The following is a 22281-nucleotide window of genomic DNA, read 5'->3' as shown; positions in this document are numbered from 1 at the left end:
CTTTTATAAGAATTCAATGAGTTCAAAATATATTTCACCTAATGTATGATACACAGTATCCACATCTAAAATTGCAATTTTACAATTGACATTTTACAATCAAAATTGGCAGCAGGGCTTCCCTAGTGGTGCAGTGGTTGAGAGTCCGCCTGCCGATGCAGGGGACACGGGTTCATGCCCTGGACTGGGAGGAGGATCCCACATGCCGCGGAGCGGCTGGGCCCAAGAGCCCTGGCCACTGAGCCTGCGCGTCCAGAGCCTGTGCTCCGCAACGGGAGAGGCCACAACAGTGAGAGGCCAGCGTACCGCAAAAAAAAAAAAAAAAAAAAAATCGGCAGCATTTTTTTCTTTCCTAGTGGTACGTAAATACTGATTCATCTTAAAATCAATGATGTCTTATGTTTGAGGAAATACTGTATGTTATTAGGAGAGCATTAAATGTGGCTTGGTAATAGAAAATGCTACGTGTAAGTGTTAACATTTACTTGGCTTTATAGTCACAACCAGATCCTAATGACGCCACTAAACCCATACGGATATATTCATTGCAAGCTCCTTATCCCTGTACTGTGAGAGCTCTTAAAAGCAAAACAAAAATCCAAGTAAGCTCGAATATCAACCCATAAAGAGTCACATGATCTTCGGCTTTGGGGGAGCTTCAGGATGTATTATGTGACTTTCAAGTTTACCTGTTTTTGCTGCATACCCTCATCCCCTGACCTTCCAGGTCACTCCCTCTACTTTCCTTTAATGGCCACATAGATAACCCCTTCCAAATCCTGGCCTCTCTTCCCTCCCAGCGGTAGTCTTTTTCATTTCAGTCAGGTGATACATGGTGTCTACATCCTAGATCTTATGTTTACTCAAGAGAGCTTTTATCTTGAAGAGATAAATTATAACATCCAGTTTCTGTCCATCATCTTTCACTCCAGCTTTTCCCCTCAGTTCTCTCAAAACACAGATTCCTTCTCTTCCTTGGGGACTTGACGCCAAACATCTTCCTTGATGTCTGTCAGCCTTTCCTGTCTTCCCTTCCTTCTTAGGGCATTGAAATTCTTTCTTCAGTCACATTCTTGGTAATGTCCTTGATTTCTTGACCTCATCACCTTCTGTAGCAGCCGGCTGATAAAACTCCAGCCCTGGAGGGATTCAGACATTTGCACCTCCCTCCCTCGATCTGGACTGCAGAAGCTGTTGGAGAGAAAGGTACAGCTCTGTATTTCTGCCCCTGTGACTCATGGTTCTGATGTGAGTGGGCCCCCCACCCTGTCCACGGCTCTTCATACGTGTTTCTAGACTGCACTCCTGTGTTCATAGCAGCTGCTTTTCCCAGTACGTTCTACCCCCTTCAGAACTTCCATTTCTTGCCCTCTCCCTTCACTCTGAACATCTGACCTCATTTAAAAGTCATGAAGAGGCTTTGGAGTATGGTAGAAAGTACTTGTTAGAATTAGGAAATCTGAGCTCTGCTGAATAGCCATGTGTTTTTTTTTTTTTTCCTCTTATAGTTATAAAATGTGTTTTCACCTGTGTATGGATCTGAGCTTCTAAAGCAAATGAGTCATTTTATTTGGATATTAGTTTCTTCCTATGTACTTTGAGGGAGGGGCTCTGGTCTAAGTGCCTTCTGAAATTTTGTCTTTAAGATTCTGTAATTTGGGCTTCCCTGGTGGCGCAGTGGTTGAGAGTCCGCCTGCCGATGCAGGGGACACGAGTTCGTGCCCCGGTCCGGGAAGATCCCACATGCCGCGGAGCAGCTGGGCCCGTGAGCCATGGCCGCTGAGCCTGCGCGTCTGGAGCCTGTGCTCCGCAACGGGAGAGGCCACAACAGTGAGAGGCCCGTGTACTGAAAAAAAAAAAAAAGTTTCTGTAATTTTACTCACAGGTATAGAGGACAAACTAGTGGTTACCAGTGAAGGGAGAGGGGCAATGTAGGGATGGGGGAGGTACAAACTCTTGTGTGTGAGACAGGCGCAAGGATGTATTGTACAACACGGGGAGTGTAGCCAATAATTTGTAATAACGGTAAATGGAAAGTAACCTTTAAAATTGTATAAAAATTTTTAAAATTCCATGATTTTATGATTTAAGTTTTGTATGGTTTTCTGAACCAGCTTTAATTTGCAGGAAGAGACTATTTCTGATAATGTCATTTCCTCAGTAAAACAAGAAAATTCTCATTTGTCATAGAAACCTGGAAGGCATGTTACCTTTTGTGATGGCAAATTTATCCTTTTCCTATTTTAGTTTTGAACTAGTGAAAATGACTTCCTGTGGTTTGGTCTATCATTTCTTTTTTTAAATTAATTACTTAATTTATTTTTGGGTGTGTTGGGCCTTCGTTTCTGTGCGAGGGCTTTCTCTGGTTGCGGCGAGCGGGGGCCACTCTTCATCGCGGTGCGCGGGCCTCTCACTATTGCGGCCTCTCTTGTTGTGGAGCACAGGCTCCAGACGCGCAGGCTCAGTAGTTGTGGCTCACGGGCCTAGTTGCTCCGCGGCATGTGGGATCTTCACAGACCAGGGCTCGAACCCATGTTCCTTGCATTGGCAGGCAGATTCTCAACCACTGCGCCACCAGGGAAGCCCTGGTCTATCATTTTATCAGTAGGAAGGAAGAGAAACTTAAGGAGTATCTCATTTCTGTAATAGGGTTAATCAAGACTTTGCCTTGAACCTCTGACTGGGGCTTCTGGGGATGAAGGATGTATGTTTCCTGACCAGGTTTCACTCTGAAGAGTGGATTGGGTGTATCAGCCAGTAGCACCTGAAGCTTTGCTGCCAGACTAAACTGCCCATTTCTAAATATTTGCAAATAATGTAAATGACAAGGGGTTAATATCCAAAATATGCAAACAGCTCATACAACTCAATATCAAAAAAAAACTAACAACCCAATCAAGAAATGGGCAGAAAACCTAAATAGACATTTCTCCAAAGAAGACATACAGATGGCCAACAGGCACATGAAAAGATGCTGAATATTGCTAATTATTAGAGAAATGCAAATCAAAACTGCAATGAAGTATCATCTCACACGGGTCAGAATGGCCATCGTCAAAACGTCTACAAACAATAAATGCTGGAGAGGGTGTGGAGAAAAGGGAACCCTCTTGCACTGTTGGTGGGAATGTAAATTGATACAGCCACTATGGAGAACAGTATGGAGGTTCCTTAGAAAACAAAAAACAGAACTACCATACCACCCAGCAATCCCACTACTGGGCATATACCCTGAGAAAACCATAATTCAAAAAGAGTCATGTACCAAAATCTTCATTGCAGCTCTATTTACAATAGCCAGGACATGGAAGCAACCTAAGTGTCCATCAACAGATGAATGGATAAAGAAGATGTGGCACATATATACAATGGAATATTACTCAGCCATAAAAAGAAACGAAATTGAGTTATTTGTAGTGAGGTGGATGGACCTAGAGTCTGTCATACAGAGTGAAGTAAGTCAGAAAGAGAAAAACAAATACCGTATGCTAATACATATATATGGAATCTGAAAAAAAGAAGATGGTCAGAAGAACCCAGGGGCAAGACGGGAATAAAGATGCAGACCTACTAGAGAATGGACTTGAGGATATGGGGAGGGGGAAGGGTAAGCTGGGACAAAGTGAGAGAGTGGCATGGACATATATACATTACCAAAGGTAAAATAGATAGCTAGTGGGAAGCAGCCTCATAGCCCAGGGAGATCACCTTGGTGCTTTGTGACCACCTAGAGGGGTGGGATAGGGAGGGTCGGAGGGAGGGAGATGCAAGAGGGAAGAGATGTGGGGACATATGTATGTGTATAATTGATTCACTTTGTTATAAAGCAGAAACTGATACACCATTATAAAGCAATTATACTCTAATAAAGATGTTAAAAAAAGCAACAACAAAAAACAAAAAACTAAAAATAAAGCTACCACATGATCCAGCAATCCCAATCCTGGGCATATATCCAAAGAAGATGAAAACTCTAATTTGAAAAGATACATGTACCCCAGTGTTCATAGCAGCACTATTTACAATACAGTAGCCAAGACATGGAAACGACCCAAGTGTCCATAAACAGATAATTGGTTTAAGAAGATGTGGTGTATATATATAATGGAATATTACTCAGCCATAAAAAGGAATGAAATGATACCATTTGCAGCAACATGGATGGATCTAGAGAATATCATACTAAGTGAAATAAGTCAGACAGAGAAAGACTAATGTTATATGATATCACTTATATGTGGAATCTAAAAATAATACAAATGAATGTACATACAAAACAGAAACAGACTCAGACATAGAAAACAAACTTATGGTTGCCAAAGGGGGAAAGGAGAAGGGATAAATTAGGAGTATGGGAGTAAAGATACAAACTACTATACATAAAATAGATAAGCAACAAGGATTTACTGTATAGCACAGGGAACTATATTCAATATCTTGTAATAGCCTATAATGGAAAATAATCTGAAGATATATGTGTGTGTATATATATAATCTGAAAAAATATGTGTGTATATGTGTATATAACTGAATGACTTTGCTGTACACCTGAAACTGACACAGTATTATAAATCAACTATACTTCAATTAAAAAACTGCACATTTCTGTGAATTGAGCTGATATCCTTTGCATGCTGCCCAGATGGTGCATTTCTAGAATGATAATCTGGCAGGTTACTTTGGGGTTTACCAGTAAAATGGGATTGACCAGAAGACCTTGCCATTTTTATTTCCATCTGCAGTCTCTTCTATATAATCTTGCCCTTTGAACATTATTTCTGGATGCTAAAATTTCAGGGGAACTACAGGAGGGCAAGGAAGAACCCAAGTCTTGTGCATTGGCTCTCGGTGCATCAGCTTGGATGGAGGAGAACTTGGAGTTAGCAGCAGATGGAGGGGCATGCTTTTTACAGTCTAGATATAGGCATCACCTTCTAGCCTCACCAGACATCATTGTTTGAGGATCATGCTAACAGTAGCCGTGGTTCTCAGCCTTGGCTGTCTATCAGAATCAACTGGAAAGCTGTTAAAAATTCCAGTGCCTAACGTGCATCTTATACCAATTAAATCTACCTCTGGGCTGAGATCTATGCTTCAGTAGTTTTGAAGCCTCCGCAGGTGCTTGTAACATGTAGACGAGGCTGAGAACCATCGAATAGAGACTTTATCGGGAAGGGTTAAGTTGGTTGGCTGATGCAGAAGTTTGGCTTTCACAAGCGAGCTGGTTGTGTCTCTGCTTTATCTTGGCTGATTTTTGACTGTAGTAACACTGTAGCAAGATCAGAGGTAGTCAGCTGGGTGTGACTGCTTTTTCAGAAGTGTGTGTTTGAGGGGCAGCTGTGTTTTGCCTGTGAATCAGTGTGTGCTTGTCTTCATATGCTCTTACCAATGGTATTCCTCACTCTCTACAAGAAGGGAAGGTAGGTAATGTGTGCATTAGCGTTGTGTGTGTTGTGTCCACTTCATTTGGTGTCACTGTTCATTGTGTTCACTTTGAAAAGCAGGTAATTGACTTTCTTGTAACTTTCAGTGAAAAATCATTTGAAAAGATCAGATTACTTGGGAAGAAAACAAAACTCACACTTCCATTGTAAAACTAAAACAACAAAATTCAGGAGATTTTAAAGAAGGCAAGCCAGACTGAAATGTCTAGAACCAGTGTTTCTGGCTAGCTAAAAGATGCTAGTGTGACTCTCTTTCTACCTGTGTGTACACGTAGTCTCCAATTTTTAGAAATTCCTGGCCTGTTGTGTACAGTTCCCCTTAAGAGGGCCGAAAGATCCTGACTAGGGTTGCCAGATAAAATATAGGATGTCCAGTTAAATGTGACCTTCAGATAAACAATAAGTATTTAGTATAAGTACCAAATATTTCATGAGACACACTGACACTAAAAAATGATCTGTTTATCTGAAGTTCACTTTTAACTGAGCATCTTGCATTTTTATTTTCTAAATCTGGCAACCCTGTGGAGGTATGGGCTAGACTCTAGGGCTGTCGCGCTGTCCAGTTTTTCTGGGCTGGGTCTCACTGTGACCTTGCTTCTTACCATATTCCTGCAGAGAAGCTGCCACTCAGTTTCCATCCCAAACTCTTATTTTGTTGTTTTTCCTATATGTCTAATAGGTTTTCTCATCTTTGGTGTTAGAATTGAGAGAGACTTGAAAATAGATACAGACATGAAAAAGCAGTTCTTAAATTCTGACTGGTAGAAGCAATGCAAATCAAGACCTTATACTTAAGGCACTTAAGCCCAGTGGCAGGTGTGGTATGTTGTATTTTGGAGTACTTTTCCACCATGTGGGAGACACAAGTGTCCTGTTGCCCTTAGAAACCTGGGCAGGTGCCCTGCCCTCTTGGGTACTTGTCTGGCCTGGTTTATTAGAAAATTCCACTTTCAGTCAAGTTAAAGCTGGCTGGCTTTCACCTGCCTCTCCAGAGACTGACCTTCACCTCCCCTTCTCCTGAGTTTCCTTTTGTTGGCCTTAAAGGGCTCTGTCAGTTACAGAGTGGAGAACCTATTGGCGAACAAACTAAAGCCTGGAGAACTTCTCCCAAAGTTTTCAGTCAAATCATCTAATGCTTGTACATGCCCCATGAGGAATGTATTTTTACTAGGACTTTGGATATGCATTCTGTTTGAGGTAGGCAATTTTTCTCACTGACTTTAAACCAAGTTTTATGTAGAAAAAAGTACATATATATATATATGAGATTTTTGAACATATCCGTTATCTTTTGTAGAAGAGAATCCTGCATAATTTTGAATGAATAGAAAAATAGGGAAGTAGAATGAGCTCTTGTATATTAATCATCTATACTTAAACATTTTGCCATATTTTCTTCAGACTTGTGAAGCCAGGGTTGAGACCGCTTTTGTAACCCCCCTTAATCCAATTTCTCTGCCCATCTCCCCAGCCACTCTCCCAAGGTTTTTGTGGGGCTGACCACCATGCACAACTACAGGAAAGTCACTTGTGAATGGTGTCATCTGTGTATTCCTAGACAGTGTATAGTATGGGTTTTCTAAACCCGGTACAAATGGTATTACCATATAAACTTTGACAGTCATATCATTAAAAATAATACTAGTATTGTCTGTTCCTTTCCAGTATTTATGTCTCATTCTCTTCTAACTGCATAGCCCCAGACCTGTAGTACATGCAGGAAAATGTGAGTGGCCATGGATATTCTTAATCTTGCTTCCTGAAGTTTCACTATTACATATGAAGTGTGCTGGAAAATTCTTGATGTCCTGAATTTGATTTCCTTCTATTCTAAATTAGCTCAGAGTTTTTTTCTTTCTCTTTTTAAAATCAAGGATGACTGTTGAGCTTTATCATGATACTTTTCTGTGTCATTCTGTATCATTTTGAGATTTTGAGATTTTGAGATATGATGGTTTTTCTCCTTTAGTGTATTAGTGTGTTAGATATCACAGATAAATTTTCAGATGATATATAATTCTTGCATTCTTAGACTAAACCCTGCTTAGTTACCTGGTTTATTTTCACGAGTTGGTTAATTAGATTTGCTAATTTTAGGTTTACTTTTTAGTCTATCCTCTTATTGATTTTAATTAAATTGTATTATAGAAAGTGAACATGGTCTGTATAATAATAGTACTTTGAAATTTTTTGAGAGATTTTCTCTATGAATCATCAGTTTTTGCAGATATATCATGTGTCTGAAAAGGGGATGTGTTGTTTTTGTTGGGTTCTGGGACATAGATAGTCAAGGTTGTTACTTGTGTCAGTCACTATGTTTTTATTTGCTTATCTACAATTTCTAATAGAGGGGTATTACTTATCTCCTACCATTTAACTTATTTTGTCAGTTTTTGCTTTATGTATTTCAAGGCTAAGATGTTAGTTACATTCAAGATCATGATCATACCCACCACCTCTGTTAAGAAATAAAACATTAGAAATACATTTGCAGCCTCCTGTGTGCCTTCTACCTTCCCCTTATGTAAAACTGTTTATTAATCCCATGTACTTCTTTATACTTAGGAATAAAATCCCTAAATAATGTATAATACAATTATGTGTTTTAAAAGTCTAAAAGTGGCATCCAACTGTGTGTATTTTTTGGCAACTTTTTCTCTCAAAATTATATTTGCTAGATTAATCTGTGTTGGTATGTATAGCTCCAGGTCATTCATTTTAATGTCTGCATAGTATTACTTTGAGTGTATATATCACTCAATATTTGTTTATTGGTACTGCTGTGATGGAAATTTATTTCTATTTTTCACTACTAAAAATGGTGCTTCCTCAAGTGTTCTTTTAAACATTTGTGTTCATGGTAAACACCCCATTTGGGTTAAATTTTGGAGTAGAATTTCTGGTTTTATTTATTTTATTTATTGTGTAACTTTCAATTTAGTAGATGTTGTCAAAATGAATTTTCAAGTGATTGTAACAGTTAATACTTCCATCAGCAGTGTGGAATTCTCATTCTTGTTCACCAGTAGTTAGTATTAGCAGACTTTTTAATATTTTCGAGTTTGTTAGGTGTGAAATGGCATCCCATTGTAGTTTTAATTTGCATTGTCCTGAGAACAGGTGAGATTGTGTGTCTGTTTATATGTTTATAAAAAGTCATTTGGAGTTCTTCTTCCATGAATGTACTATCCATTTGCCCATTTTTCTATTTGTTGCTTTTCTCATTTCTTTCTAGTACTTGTTTATCCTGGATGCTAATCTTTTGTACTTCCTATGTTTTGCAAATGTCTTCTCCATGTGAGTGGCTTATCACTTTCTAGGGGCATCTTTTAACATACATAGTTTTGGTAATTTTAGTGAAACTGAATTTAAAACATGTTTTCCTTTTTTTAAAAAAAGTCTTGCTTAAGAAATCTTTTTGAATTTCAATGTCATAAAGATACTCTGTTCTTCCAAAGTGTTTTCTGTCATGCTTTTCACATTTAGATTTTCAATCCACTGGAATTGATTCTTATGTATGGTTTAAAAGATAAATATTTTTCTTAAATTTGGATTTAGAAATAGTCTATCCTTCCCTCACAAATTTCAGTACACCCACAGTTCTCACATTTAGTTTCCATATGTGCATGTCTCTATTTACATACTTTCTTTTCTGTACTGTTTTATGGTCTACCTTGTTATATATTAATCAGGGCCAGAGTTTCTTAATTGCAGTTCTTATTATCCTTTTTTTTGTTTCATGCTGCATTTTTAGCTAATTATTTAGTATTATCTTTTATTCACAAATTCTTGACTGTGCCGGGGTTTATCCAGCTCTTAAACTTTTCAATGACTATATTTTACATTTCTGTTATTTCTAAATTTGTAGTTACCTATTGTTACTTCTTTTTATATTTTTTTTCTTACTATGCTATTATTGTTTATAATGGTTGTTATCCTTTCATCTTGGTAAGGATTTTAAACATTACTAAAATATTTTAAATGTTTAACATTTAAAATTTGTATAATTTTCCCTTCAAATTGTTGATTTTGTTGCCTGTCTTGATATTTAGGGTTTCTTCATATGTGTTGGAAGTTTCGTTTGAAGCCTCATGGTATATAGGATGCTTTTCTAAAAGGAAGTTTTCCCTTCCCCTTTACACTTGTCTGTTTTACACGTGACTCACCTGGTCCTTACAAGACTCCTGGACCAGAAGTTGGTCCAACAATGGTGTTTTGGGGTTCCCAGCCCAAGGTGGTGATAGGGACTTGAAGCTCTAGTCACTGGGGACAGGGATGGACAGGGCTTGGAGTCTGGTCTCAATCCCTGCCTATAGCCTCCCGTTTAAGCCCCCAGGCAGCAGTTGACAGCAACTACTTCTAGGTTCCTTTTACCATCCAGGAACCCCACCTGGTCCCTTTTTCTAAGCAGCAAGCCTAGCCTAGCGCTGTGTTCCTGCTCCACAGAGGGCCCTGTTAGCCCTGCTGCTCTGCAGTCACCTAACTCCAGGCCATCCTGCCCGCCTCTGGAAATGGGGCTCAGCAGACCCAGAACTTCAGGCCCAGAGCACCACTTTGCTGCTCTAGTCCATTTCTTGTTTCTCCAAGATGTTATACTGTTCTAGTACTCACCTGTGACTCTTAACTTTCTTGCTTTTTACTTTAGAATGTCATTGCTATGCAGGTTAAGGAGGGAACTAAAAAATGTGAACCTATAACAACTGAAGTCTGTTGGGTCACAACTTTTTTGGAAACCTGGTTGGAAATGCCCCTTACTTGTTCTAATTTTTCTCATATAGCTACCATAGCCATACTAGTCCATCTTTCATAGCAAAGAAAAAATGTTCATTTCACAGCTTTGGCCCATCCTCCTCCTCCCTGCCCCCCCCCGCCCCCGCCTCCAAATCTTTAAGGCATTATTACTGTGCCACTTGGTAGCAAGTTTCAAGTTTCAATATGAACTATAATGACTGCCACCTAGTGGCAGGCATTGGGTACTTTCAGTTGCAGCCTAAATTTTATACTGACAGGTTGTGTGCCTCTGTAGATTTGTTTTGTAGCTTTCAAAACTACAAAGATAGATTTAAAATGGATAACCAACAAGGACCTACTGTATAACACAGGGAACTCTGCTCAATGTTATGTGGCAGCCTGGATGGGAAGGGAGTTTGGGGGAGAATGGATACATGTATACTTTGCTGTGCACCCAAAACTATCCCAACATTGTTAATTGGCTATACTCCAATATAAAATAAAAAGTTCAAAAAAAGAATGTATATATGTGTAACTGAATAAAAAAATAATTAAAAAATAAAACTACAAAGATAGAAAGGGAGAAATAAAGTTTACTGAGCTTGTATTCCTGGAGTTCAAAATGGCTTAGTATCTCCGTTTTAACAGAACAGAAAATAAGGGGAAGAGAAGAGGGCAAAGTGAAAAGGCAGGTTATCCAAGCGTTGGCGTCTAGAATTTGATTTAATGACTGGTTTCCCCCATGGCGAGCTGTCCATTAAATGCTGCCGGGTCCTGAATACCTACCTTGGGAACCCAGGTAAATGTCAAAGAAACATAGCCATGAATTCGCTGACCTTTGTACATATTTTACATCATCACCCAAAGACAAAGAGACTCAAATTGTTCTGAGCTCATTTTATGAGTATTAAAGGGTATAAATGTGTTGTGTTTTTCCCCCTCCATTTATCTTCTCCCCCAAGCCCTGTTCTGTCTATATGGGTTGGGGAGACTCCATTCCAGTTATTTAAAGCTTCCAAAATGGTATGAGCCTCTAAATAGTAAACTTGGCTGGAAGCAACATATGTGTTTATCAGCTATTGCTGCAATAATGCTGTGTGACAAACCATGCTAAGATCCAGTAGTTTTCAATAATAGGCATTTATTTGCATGGGTATAAAGGTCCAGTGTGGTTCAGCTAAGCTAGACTGGGCTCTTTAAGGCTGTGCATAGACTGGGCTTGGCTGCCGACTCTGGCGAGGGTTTAGGTCTGCACAGCTCTCTCTCTGGGACCCAGGCTGAGTCAGTAGTAGCTGCCTAGGGTATGTCCTTCTCTTGTGAAATAGCAGGAGTGCTTCTCTTGTGAAATAGCAGGAGTGCAGGAAGCAAGCCAGACTGTGTGCAAGCAAATGTAAATGCTCCTTACATTGTGTCATTTCATATTCTGCTTGCCAAAGCCAAAAGCCATAGGAAGTATTCTATTACATCCCAAGCAGAAAGGGGAGGTGGAAGTGGATGCATATTTGCGAATGGTGCCCTAATTTTCCACACCTACATATAAAATAATTGAATGAACTCAGATGAAGTCGTTTAAGAAAATAAAGTCTCAATGCACGAATACCGAAGTTATAAGTGCCAGAAGCTTCTTAGACATTTCAAAGATGTACGCCTTGAGAAGCTTTTTAAGGCTAGAAGTGTGTGCCATTTACTTTCTCATACCCAGTGCTTAGTTCAGTGCCGGGCTTATAGAGATACTAAACACATGGATGAAAGAGCTACCAAGCAAACTGGTGGCCTTGAAGAATTGGGATTTTCTCCCATCTTTTAATATTGGCATTTTTATATTTCTGCCTGAAAACATCCTAAATGTTCTTGAACAAGGAGAGATATTGAAATATGATAATTCCTAAGTTCATGGGATTTCTCCCTTCTAGTGTCAAATCTTGTATTTTTCTGATATGGGAACTAGTCATCTCCCTTCTATACGTATATAGAACAACGTAGTACGTAGATCCATTGATTTACGTAACTTCTACATGGCCTCATCCTTTTGGAAGAGGCAGGATGGACCTTCTGCCCAAAATTTGATTCAGATGCCAAAATTGACTATCCTCCCTCTCTCACACACTCTCTCTCTCTCTCTCTCTCTCTCTCTCTCTCTCTCTCTCTCTCTCTCTCTCTCTCTCTCTCTCACACTCTCACACACACACACACACACACACGGAAGGTTTATCTCTAGCATAATGAGACTTCAGAGGAGAGCAGGGCAGGCCTCTCAAGCTAGCTGGAAGATGCCTTGAGAGAGGAAGGGTAGGAGAGTGGCGTGGGGTTTTATGGTGTTCACGGGGCGGAGACGGTTAGGGCTGGGCTGAGGATTCTGCTTGCGGGCAGTGGCTTGTGTGTTCGAATTTCTTGCTAGTGTCAAAGGCTTTCTAATCAGATTGCCCAGATGTGGGGCACAGGGGAAAAGGTAGAGGTGAAGCTTAAGAAGCTGTCAGCAAAGATCAGAAAATGAAGTTAGACTCCTCATTAAACGTTTCCCAGCACGTGTGTGATTGTTGAAGGCCCGCTGATAGCAGGTGCTGTATTGACATTGTATTGTTGTGCGGACTGGCTGGCAGCTGCTGACTTTGATTTCACCCCACTTTGTTCTCTTGGTTTCTGCTGTTTCTGATGGGTACCAAGACAGCCATCCCTTTTCCAGATGGTACAGTTACTGTGAAGTGTGTTGTTGATGGGCATCCAGTGAGGAAACTGATGTGGAGAAGCTACTGTGCACCCAGACCAGGCCGCCTACTTTGCTTATTAAATATGAGAGCTCACATTTGACTTTATTCTTAGATATTGGAGCAAGTGGTCTGTGATGACTTTGCCTTCCATGACCAGCGCCGTTTTCGTTAACGTTAGAGATGGTTGGAGGAAGTTCCTGCATTCATTCATGGATGAGTTTGTTTGCCTGTTTATTCATCTGTCAGTAACTGGCATGTTTTCCGAAATGTCGTTTATTATGTACCAGTGTTAGTGACCAGGGGTCTTGGCCTCCTTTATCAATAGAAATTGATCAGAGGCCAGATGAGAAACTCAGGCAAGGCTTTACTGGGACTTCTGCTGCAGCATGAGGGAGGGAAAACAAGTAACAGATTCCCTTGCTCCCTGAGGGAGGATGAGCTTGTGGGGTGAGAGTAGGGGTGGATTGGTGGGTCAGGCTGGAGGAGTGGCCCTGGTGGTCTACCCACCCCCTTGGTGGTGCTGTGTGCAGGGTGCATGCGCAATACCCTGCTTTTGCTCCCGACTCCTTAGAAGTGGCCACTGGCTTTTTGGTCTTTTGCTATCTTGTTCATAATTTGCCCCAACTGTGCATGTATGCAGTTATTTTTAGTCACTTATAGTTTCTTTGTATTCTGTTGCTTGAGGAGACGTTTGTCCAGGTACAAGCACTGCAGCAAAGGGTCCCACGTCTCAGCCTGTCTCACCAGCTCCTTAATTTGGGGCATATACTTACACTACTTTTATTACTTTTTAATTTCTTCTTTAAACCAATTGATTTTTTTGCTTTGTTTTTACTTAAATAAAATTAACCTTATCTTAAAGCAGTGATTCTCAAACTTTAGCGTGCCTCATCACCTGGAGGGCTCGTTAAAGCATCTTCCAAGTTTCTTAATGAGTAGATCTGGGGTAGGCCTAAGAATTAGCGTCTCTAAGAAGTTCCAGGTGATGCTGATGCTGCTAGTCCAGGGACTAAGCTCTATCTTATAACAGTGTCTTATCAACACTGTCTTATAGCAGTAATACTCATGATAGCTTGAGTTTTATGTGCTAGTTTGACTTTTTTCTAATGCACATAAAATAAATATTCAGCTGTTAAAGTCCAGCTGTCTATTACCAAAAAAAAAAAAAATGACCTCATTAGTGTGCATGCAAAACTTTGGAAACACTGAGTAGTCTCCAAATATAATTCAGAGGAAGCGTCCTTTAAAACTGAAGGTACGTACTTGAACGTGTTTCTGAACAATATAAGGCAGTGGGTGAAGCTGATGTGAGACACACACAGTGCACACGTTAGAGTCCGTGGGCAGGAATAGAGCTGCGGTTTTCATTTTGGGGGGAAATCAGAAATTCTCTAATTCCCCAGCTGTGTGCATAATCTAGTCTTGCCAGTGTCATGTGTGTATGGTAGGGAGGGACTGGGATATATAGGATGTGTGTGTAAAGAGAGAGTATAAATGAAAACCAGATTTAACCACAAACTGGTGACTACAGGCCTGGAAGTCTCCATGGAGAAGATGGACAAATCATAGTCACATAACTTGCTGGAACCATCCATCATGACTCACACTGTTCATGTTGACCTCAGACTTATCAAACCTCCCTGTGATTAAACATACCCCATGCCCCTTTTAAAGAGTTAGGGAAAAATTTCCCAGTTTACAAGTGATTCTACTAATTGGATAAAGCCAACAACCTTTAAAGTTCTTAGGCATTTTGAGTTTTGTTTATACCTGATGATGCTTACCCAACCATAAGAACAGCAGTAACTCACAAATAAACGAAACAAGCAAGCAGAAACTCTGTGGAGGCAAGAGCACAGGTTCTTTGGGCTTGAATGACATCATTGATACTGACTCGTATGTGGTTTGGGGGGGAAGTTGTTCAACCTGTGCACCTCAGTCTCCCCGTCTGTAAAATGGGCCTTGATATAAGATCCACCTTGTGTGATGTGAAAATGGCATGAGTTAACCTCTGTAAAGTGCTTACAACAGTTCCTGAGAAACAGCACTCAGTAACGTTATCTATACTCTTATGTAATTAAGAGAAGCTCATTCAGTCAGTGATAAACTGCAGCAGTGGTTCCCACATGCCCCCACGTTAGACAGATCATCTTTAACTTTGCCCTTGGTGAGGTGGAGAACACAACCCTGTAATGGTATCTGGCAGAAAGGACATTTTGTTGTTGTGAGCTGATCAAAAACAAAGGTTTGTACAATAAAAAGGGTCACTACCAATTAGATCAAGTACCTGACTAGAAAAAACTATATGTTTGTGGAGGGAAGTTCTTACTTATTTTCCTCCAAAATGTTGAATCCTGTCAGTCAGGATCCCTTTTCCTTTTTCTGTCTTTCCATATTATATAGTATTTTCTTAAAAGACATTCTTCAGACTTCTTTTTTGTGGGCTAGATTATCTGAATCCATTTGTTAGTTTCCATTGGGGCTAATGAGGCTTCAAAGAAGTCTGCCTTTTTCAAGCCCTGATAGTCCAAATCTCTATTCCTCCTTTTCACACATTCATAGAATCCCCAAACTACTGAATTTCAGGGTTGAGTTCTCTCTCTCTCTCTTTTTTTTGGCCATGCAACATGATATGCGGTATCTTAGTTCCCTGACCAGGGATTGAACCCGTGGCCCCTACCGTGGCAGCACGGAGTCCTAACCACTGGACTGCAAGGGAATTCCCAAGTTCTCTTTTTAAGAAACAAAAACATCCTTCGTGTTGAGTGGAGACCTCTGCCTCCCCATCTTCACCCCCAAGAGACAGGGAGGATTTGCCTTGGTCCACTCCAAGGCATTTGCAAACCCAAAAAATGTGGAGGGAGGAGGGGACGGCCACGAACAAGACACAACTGAAAACTACCAACCAACTATGATTCGTTATTCTGTAACCTTTATATTCTCTTACCATTCTCTTATGAACCCTCAAAGTGAGCATTCCACTAGTGAGGGTGTTAACTTCCTCCTCCTGCGTGCTGCCCAGAGATTGTATTTTGTCATCCTTGTCAAGAATGGAGGTGTGTTTTCTTGCCACCGGTCACACTGGGACTGTTGGCACAAATACTTGTTTGAGGAGGAGATGAATCAGGATTTCCTGGGTGTTAGCTTTGCAGTGATCTTCATCAGTCTGTTGATTAGTCATAACTGTATCTGTCACACGCTTACAGGTACAATTTACACAAAATGAATCATTTCCAAATATATTCTATGTGATTTCTGTTTAGGCTGTAGACGTTATTCCCGAGGGGCATCAGTTTTGCAGGAAGGTTGGTTTAGCTAAGCTTCCTTTGTTTACTTTGTAGAGACTTGGAATTGATTAAGGTTTAAATATTGATCATCATATAGGTTAGAACTCAATATGTTTACAAGACGCACACTTACTAAATTGTTTTATTCTTATTTGATCCATCTAGAGACTCTCTTATGCCTATATGATATTCTTTATATGATATATGAGAAAATTATTATAACCAGGGTGACCTTTTTTCCTTATCTTTTTATCTTAGGTATACATAAAGAAAATGGTACAGAAGGCCTAGAGGTTAAAGGATAGTTTCTCAGTGAACACGCTTGTTCCATCATAGCCCAACTCAACTCCTCCTCTCCTGGATGCCACCATTATCCTGACTTTTGTTAATAGTATTTGCTTTCCTTGTATAGTTTTTTCATTTGTGTACCTAGGACTAGGATTGTTGGGTAAGGAGGTATGAATATCTTCAATTTTATTAGAAAATGTCAAACATTTTCCATAGTGATTGTACCACTTTGCACTCCTGCCACAAGGGTATGAGAGTTTCCATTGTTCCACATCTTCACCAGCAGTCAGTTTTGTCCAGCTTGATTCCTGATTACTATTGAGAATGAGCACCATTCAATTCATCTGTTACTTGTATGTCCTCTTTTTAGAGTGTCTATTGACATTTTTGTCTATTTTTCATTTTCCATAGTTTTTTAGGAGCTATTTACATATATTTATACTAGATCTTTATTTGTTCCAAGTATATTCTCCCACTCCGTGGCTTGTCTTTTCTCTCTCTTTATGGCATATTTTGATGGAAAGACGTTCTTAATTTTAATATAGTCGTTTATTAGTTTTTTTTCCTTTATATGTGATGCTTTTTTGAATCCTAAATTCCTTCCTGCCCTGAAGCTATAAACATATTATGCTATGTTATCTTATAAAATACTTACAGTTCCATGTTTTACAGTTAGCTCATTACATGGTATAAAGTTGGGATCCAGTTTTCATGTGAATATCCACTTTTTCCAGCCAATAGTTATTGAAAAGACTACTCTTACTCTAAAGAAAGATCTTTTGTGCTGCTTCTGTCATATCTAGTGACCATAAATTTATGTTATATTTCTGGGCTCTCTAGTCTATTTGTCTGTCTCTTATTCCTCTTTTAGTACCACACCACCTTAATTAGGTTGTGATATGGAAAGGTAATTCTTTTTAGATGGTAAGGCAAGTTGTCTTACTTTGATATTTACTTGGAGTTTCTTGGCCCTTACTGGCTTTTTGCACGTTTGTGCTTCAATAAGCATTTTAGAATGAGCTCCTTAAGTTTGAACAAAACAAAAACCCTTAGAAATGTTGAATGGGATTGCATTGGATCTGTAGATCAATTTGGAAAAAATAAACATCTTTACAATATTGAGTTATCAAAAACATGGCTTGCTCACTTTCTGTGTCTTTCTTGGTAATATATTTCAATATAGTGTTTCTGTTTTCTCATATGAAGTCTTACATATTTTTGGTAAAGTTCTAAGTACTTTATGCTTTTAGAGGTACTGTGTCAAGTGTTCTTTGTTAAACTGTTGCTAGTATCAGGATTGTTGTATACTGATTTAATATCCAGCAGCTCTACTAAACTCACATATTAATTCTAACATTTTATCTGCAGAATCTTTTGGAATTTTCTAAATACACAGTCATAGTGAATAATGGCTTTATTTTTTCCTTTATTATATATAAAAATATGTGTGTATGCACATGTGTTTCTCTTTTTTTTCTTGTCCTACTGCATCTGCTAGTGCCCTTAGGAAAACAATGAATAGAAGTGGTAGTAACAGGTATTCTTGTGTTATGCTGAATCTCTTAGGGAAAACATTGAAAAGTTAAATACTTGGAATATTTTAAAATTAACATACTATAGAGTTAACTGTTTTCTTTTTGGTATGAAAATTCTGATTCCGAGTTTTAACCCAATGTATAGATTCATGTAACCACCACCATAATCAGGACGGAGAATAGTTACATCACCTTCAAAATTCCTTTGTATGCTGCCCCTTTGTAGTCAAACCTTCCCCCCATCTCTAACTTCTGGCCACTGCTTCTCTGATCTGTTCTTCATCCCTATGGTTTTGCCTTTTCCAGAATGTTATATAAATGAAATTAAACAATAGTTAACCTTCTGAGACTGACCTCCTTCACTCTGCATAATGCCTTTGATATTCATCTTTGTTGATGTATCAATAGTTCATTCCTTATTATTGCTGAGGAGTATTGCATTCTATGGATATACCACAGTTTATTTATACATTCACCCATTGAATTATGCATGATTTTAGCTCTGCAGCTTATTCAGCTTCTTTGGATAAGCTGCTTCTCCATGCATCAGTTTCTTCATCTGTAATGGGGATAATGTACTTACATCATAGGGTTATTGTGGGGACAAAATGAGTTAATATATATGAAATACTTAGATAAGCCCTGATATATAGTAAGTGCTCAGTAAATACAGTCCATCATTATTGTCCCCAATATTAGTAAAGATTTTGAGGTAGAAAACAAGGAATAGCAAGAAAGCCAATGAGCCTGGCATGTAATGAGAGGGGAGGGTGGCATGTAGAAGGTATGCAGGTGTAAGGTCATGAAAGGCCTTATGGACTGCCACAGGGAGTTTTGATTTTACTCCAAGTGGAAAGCCAGGAATGAGACATGGTCCAATTCATGCCTTTAATAGATCATTCAGGCTTTGGTGAGGAGAATGAGTTAATGGTGGTGGTGGGAATGAAAGCATATTACCGCGGTGGTCCAGGGAAAAGATGGTGGTGGTTTGGACCATAGTGGTGGTTGTGGGGTTGGTGAGAAGTGGTTTGATTGAAGGTAGGGTTTGGATGTAGAGCCCACAGAACTTGCTGAGGGGTCATAGTTCAGTGGAACACATTTCCTATCAGAGTAGTGGTGTGGTTAGTCATAGTTATCAACAGCAACACTCCTCTCTCTCTCACAGCTTTCCCAGAGATTTTCCTCATCCACTTTTTAAAAAAAAATTTATTGGAATATAGTTGATTTACAGGGTTGTGTTTCTGCTGTACAGCAAAGTGAATCAGTTATACATATACATATATCCACGCTTTTTTAGATTCTTTTCCCATATAGGCCATTACAGAGTATTGAGACAAGTTCTCTGTGCTATGCAGTAGGTTCTTATTAGTTATCTATTTTATATATAGTAGTGTGTCATCGGCTTTTGAATTGAAAGCTAAACTTTCATGCCTGAATTCCTGGAATCCATCTGAAGAAATAGCATGCCTTTTCATACATTTTTAAATGACATCTAAATGACTTCTTTCTTACTCATAATCACAGCCCCAAACACATTTGTGTTAAAAAAAAAAAAAAAAAAGGCGACTTATCCCACAGCAAGTTTTTCTTCTAGCATTTTGATTTGTGGTTCTCTGCAGCCTGTATAGTGCTGTGACCGACCCCACATTCTTAGTTGTCCTGCTGGAAATAAAGTCGTCCCGGGTGCTTCATGCTTTGCCAGCGGGATGGTAGTTTTAGTGGTTGGCAGAAGTTCCTGTGTACACTTAGGACTTATTGTTGGAATAAACATTATTAGACTCAGACGAAAATTGGACCAGAAATTTATTTTTGTCCTCCTTTCAACCTCAACTCACCCTAGAGTCTCTCATCCACGTGACAAATGGTCTTGACTTTCTGAAGTGATCTAAAGATTAAAATCAGCCCTGGGTGCTTGCTTATTCAAATGGAGATTTCTTTCTTTTTTTTTTTTTTTTTTTGGAAACAGTTAAAAATAGAGTTCTGTAATCTCACGTAGAGAAGTTTTCTTTTATTTCCTCTGTGTCTGCTCTTAACATGACTGTATTTGTTCTTTGTGGGGGCTTTAACTCCTCCTTAAAGACAAACACGGGGCCCTGTCTTTATTTGGAACACTTATTATACCTTTTTTTTTCTTAACCCTATCCGATCTGCTTAATTTGGGACGTCTCATAATTCAGGATTTGCTAAATCGGAGTAAATCTCCCTTCTATTCTGAGCTTCTTGCTCTGTTTTGCCCCCGTTTTCATCATCTCTTATCAGGTTAATGTCAAACTATGGTATTTATTTACTCAGTTGACTTGTAAGAGGGCCTCTGGAATCTTGGAAATATTCGCTTGAATTTTGTGCATAATTTTATGCTTCTTTGTAATTGGCTTCTTTTGTGATCTTACAGAATACCAAGCTGCTATTTTACACTTGAAGAGGGAGCACAAAGAAGAAATTGAAAACCTGCAGGTATATCTCTTTGATTCTACTGAACTGGTTATTTGAGACTGATACTCGGTTTTCTCATGTGCTGAAGTAAATACTCTGCTTTTGTTGACATATTTACCTAGACAGCATCTGCACCTTGCACCTGCCACTGGGCCTTGAGTTTATCCTGGGGATGAAAGCCTTGAACTCCATTTTTAATAGAATTCAATTCCTATTTAAAAAAAAAAAAATACCACAAATGCATTTGGGAAAAGGATTTGATTGGAGAAAATGATGGTTTTATTTGGAAAGCAGGCAAGAAGATAAGAGTATTTAGACTTTTACTGTTTATAAGAAGGCTTTGAAAAATTGTTTCCTGTGCACAATGCGAATTAGTTTGTTGGGCATCCTCCCAGCCATGTGTTCGTATCTGTCTGTCGCTTAGCATATGTCTGCAATGTGATGTCAAGCAGATTAAAGCACTTAAGGAAGTGGCCCTAGTAGGAGGAAGAGTTGTGCTGGGCCAGCCATTCCATATCCCCAGGGAATGCTTGGAAGTTGCTGACTTGATCTCCTTTGTGAATCCCAGAAAGTCTGAGGGATCATTTCCTTTGTCCCACTCATTATCATTCCCTATGTTTGGTATTTGCTTGCTGTGCCTGTAACAGGAAGTTTCAGAGTCTTAATTTCACATAACTAAATATTGAATCAGGTTCGGATTCTAGTTTACTGATGGCTGAGGTTGACCCCATATCTCAGGAGAGAATATTAGCGAAATTCAAATCAAACCTGGTAGTTGTATAGTGCTTAACTCATTACATGCTAAGTCAGTGAGTGTGTGGATCAAATATTCTTCTTTCCATTAAGTGATAATATCCTTTTTAAAATAACTGTGATGGTGTACTGGATTGTATGTGAAGTCACTGCAGGTAGCAAAAAGATCATTAAATAAGTCATATGGGGTATGAATACAGGCCACCCCTCTCCAGCTTGGTTTGAGGAGTTTGGAGGAGAGAATGAGTCCATTTCACAAAGAAACAAAAAAGTGGAAAAGTACCTCTGACTCCTAGGGGACAAAGAGAGGGGGAGGCCCTTATCTCCTTTGTTGCCAAACGTTCTACAGAGACCTTGCTTTTTTCCTTTGTTCTGGTGTGCAAAAGATTCTCAGCTGTCTCAGAGAAGCTGAAGTAGGGATTTATTTAAGAGGCAGATTGCTAAAGAGGGTGGTACAGAAGTGATTCTGTGAGAAGTTTTTTTAACAGCTCAGCTATAAGAGTTAACAGTACCTTCCTCAAGTTGTAGACCAGCCCTGGGAGGACTTTGACAGCTAAATAATATTCACAGGAACCCCAGGTACTTAAAATCTCCGGGCTCTTCCTTTTTGCTGGGCATTTTTCTAGGCATGTTCTGTGTGTTATTTCATGTCTTTTCATCTCCACAAAAGTCCCATGATCTCACATCTCAAACTAGGAGAAGGTTGGAGAAGGGGAAGAGAAGAGTAAATGGAAGGGGGAAGAAGTATTGGGATCATGATCTCCACTTAAAATAAAGGTTAGACCAAGATATGATTGATAGTAGTAAACGTTAAAAAATGTTCCTAATTATACCTTCAGTTTTAAGTATCTCTGAAATAATTATGTTCCTGTAATGCTGTTAGTAAACTAAAAAAAAAAAAAAAGTCCCATATTGATGACTTATACCAAGTTGCTGAAACCCTGTGGAAATGGCACGCTATTGCCATCAGCATACAGATGGGGCAGTGTACCCCATCTGTACGCTGAACTGTAGTTGGAAACTAGTCCAGCAGTCTGACAGCTCTCGATAGGAAGCTGGCAACTCTTATTCTTCATCTGACCTAGAGAAGTGTCTTGTT

At 39.3% G+C, this 22281-nt stretch overlaps 1 protein-coding gene across 7 annotated transcripts in view; it reads left to right on the top strand.

Annotated features, from left to right (window-relative positions):
* FMN1 (formin 1) overlaps nucleotides 1-22281 on the top strand; it is a gene marked incomplete at its 5' end in the record, with an annotated part of 415504 nt that overhangs the window by 131879 nt on the left and 261344 nt on the right. For 5 of the 7 annotated variants that reach the window (XM_082620131.1, XM_082620130.1, XM_082620129.1 and 2 more), the window contains one exon: nucleotides 20389-20450. In XM_082620131.1, coding sequence (XP_082476257.1) covers nucleotides 20389-20450 — 62 coding nt within the window. Of the gene's footprint in view, nucleotides 1-19774; nucleotides 19861-20098; nucleotides 20256-20388; nucleotides 20451-22281 lie in introns of those variants that run through there. The other 2 variants (XM_082620135.1, XM_082620134.1) reach the window with 2 other exon arrangements.

Source organism: Mesoplodon mirus (genome assembly GCF_964341445.2).
Source record: "Mesoplodon mirus genome assembly, chromosome: 4".
NCBI classification, from domain to species: domain Eukaryota; kingdom Metazoa; phylum Chordata; class Mammalia; order Artiodactyla; family Ziphiidae; genus Mesoplodon; species Mesoplodon mirus.
The sequence above is the reverse complement of the archived record's forward strand: the minus strand, read 5'-3'. Positions and strand labels throughout refer to the sequence as shown.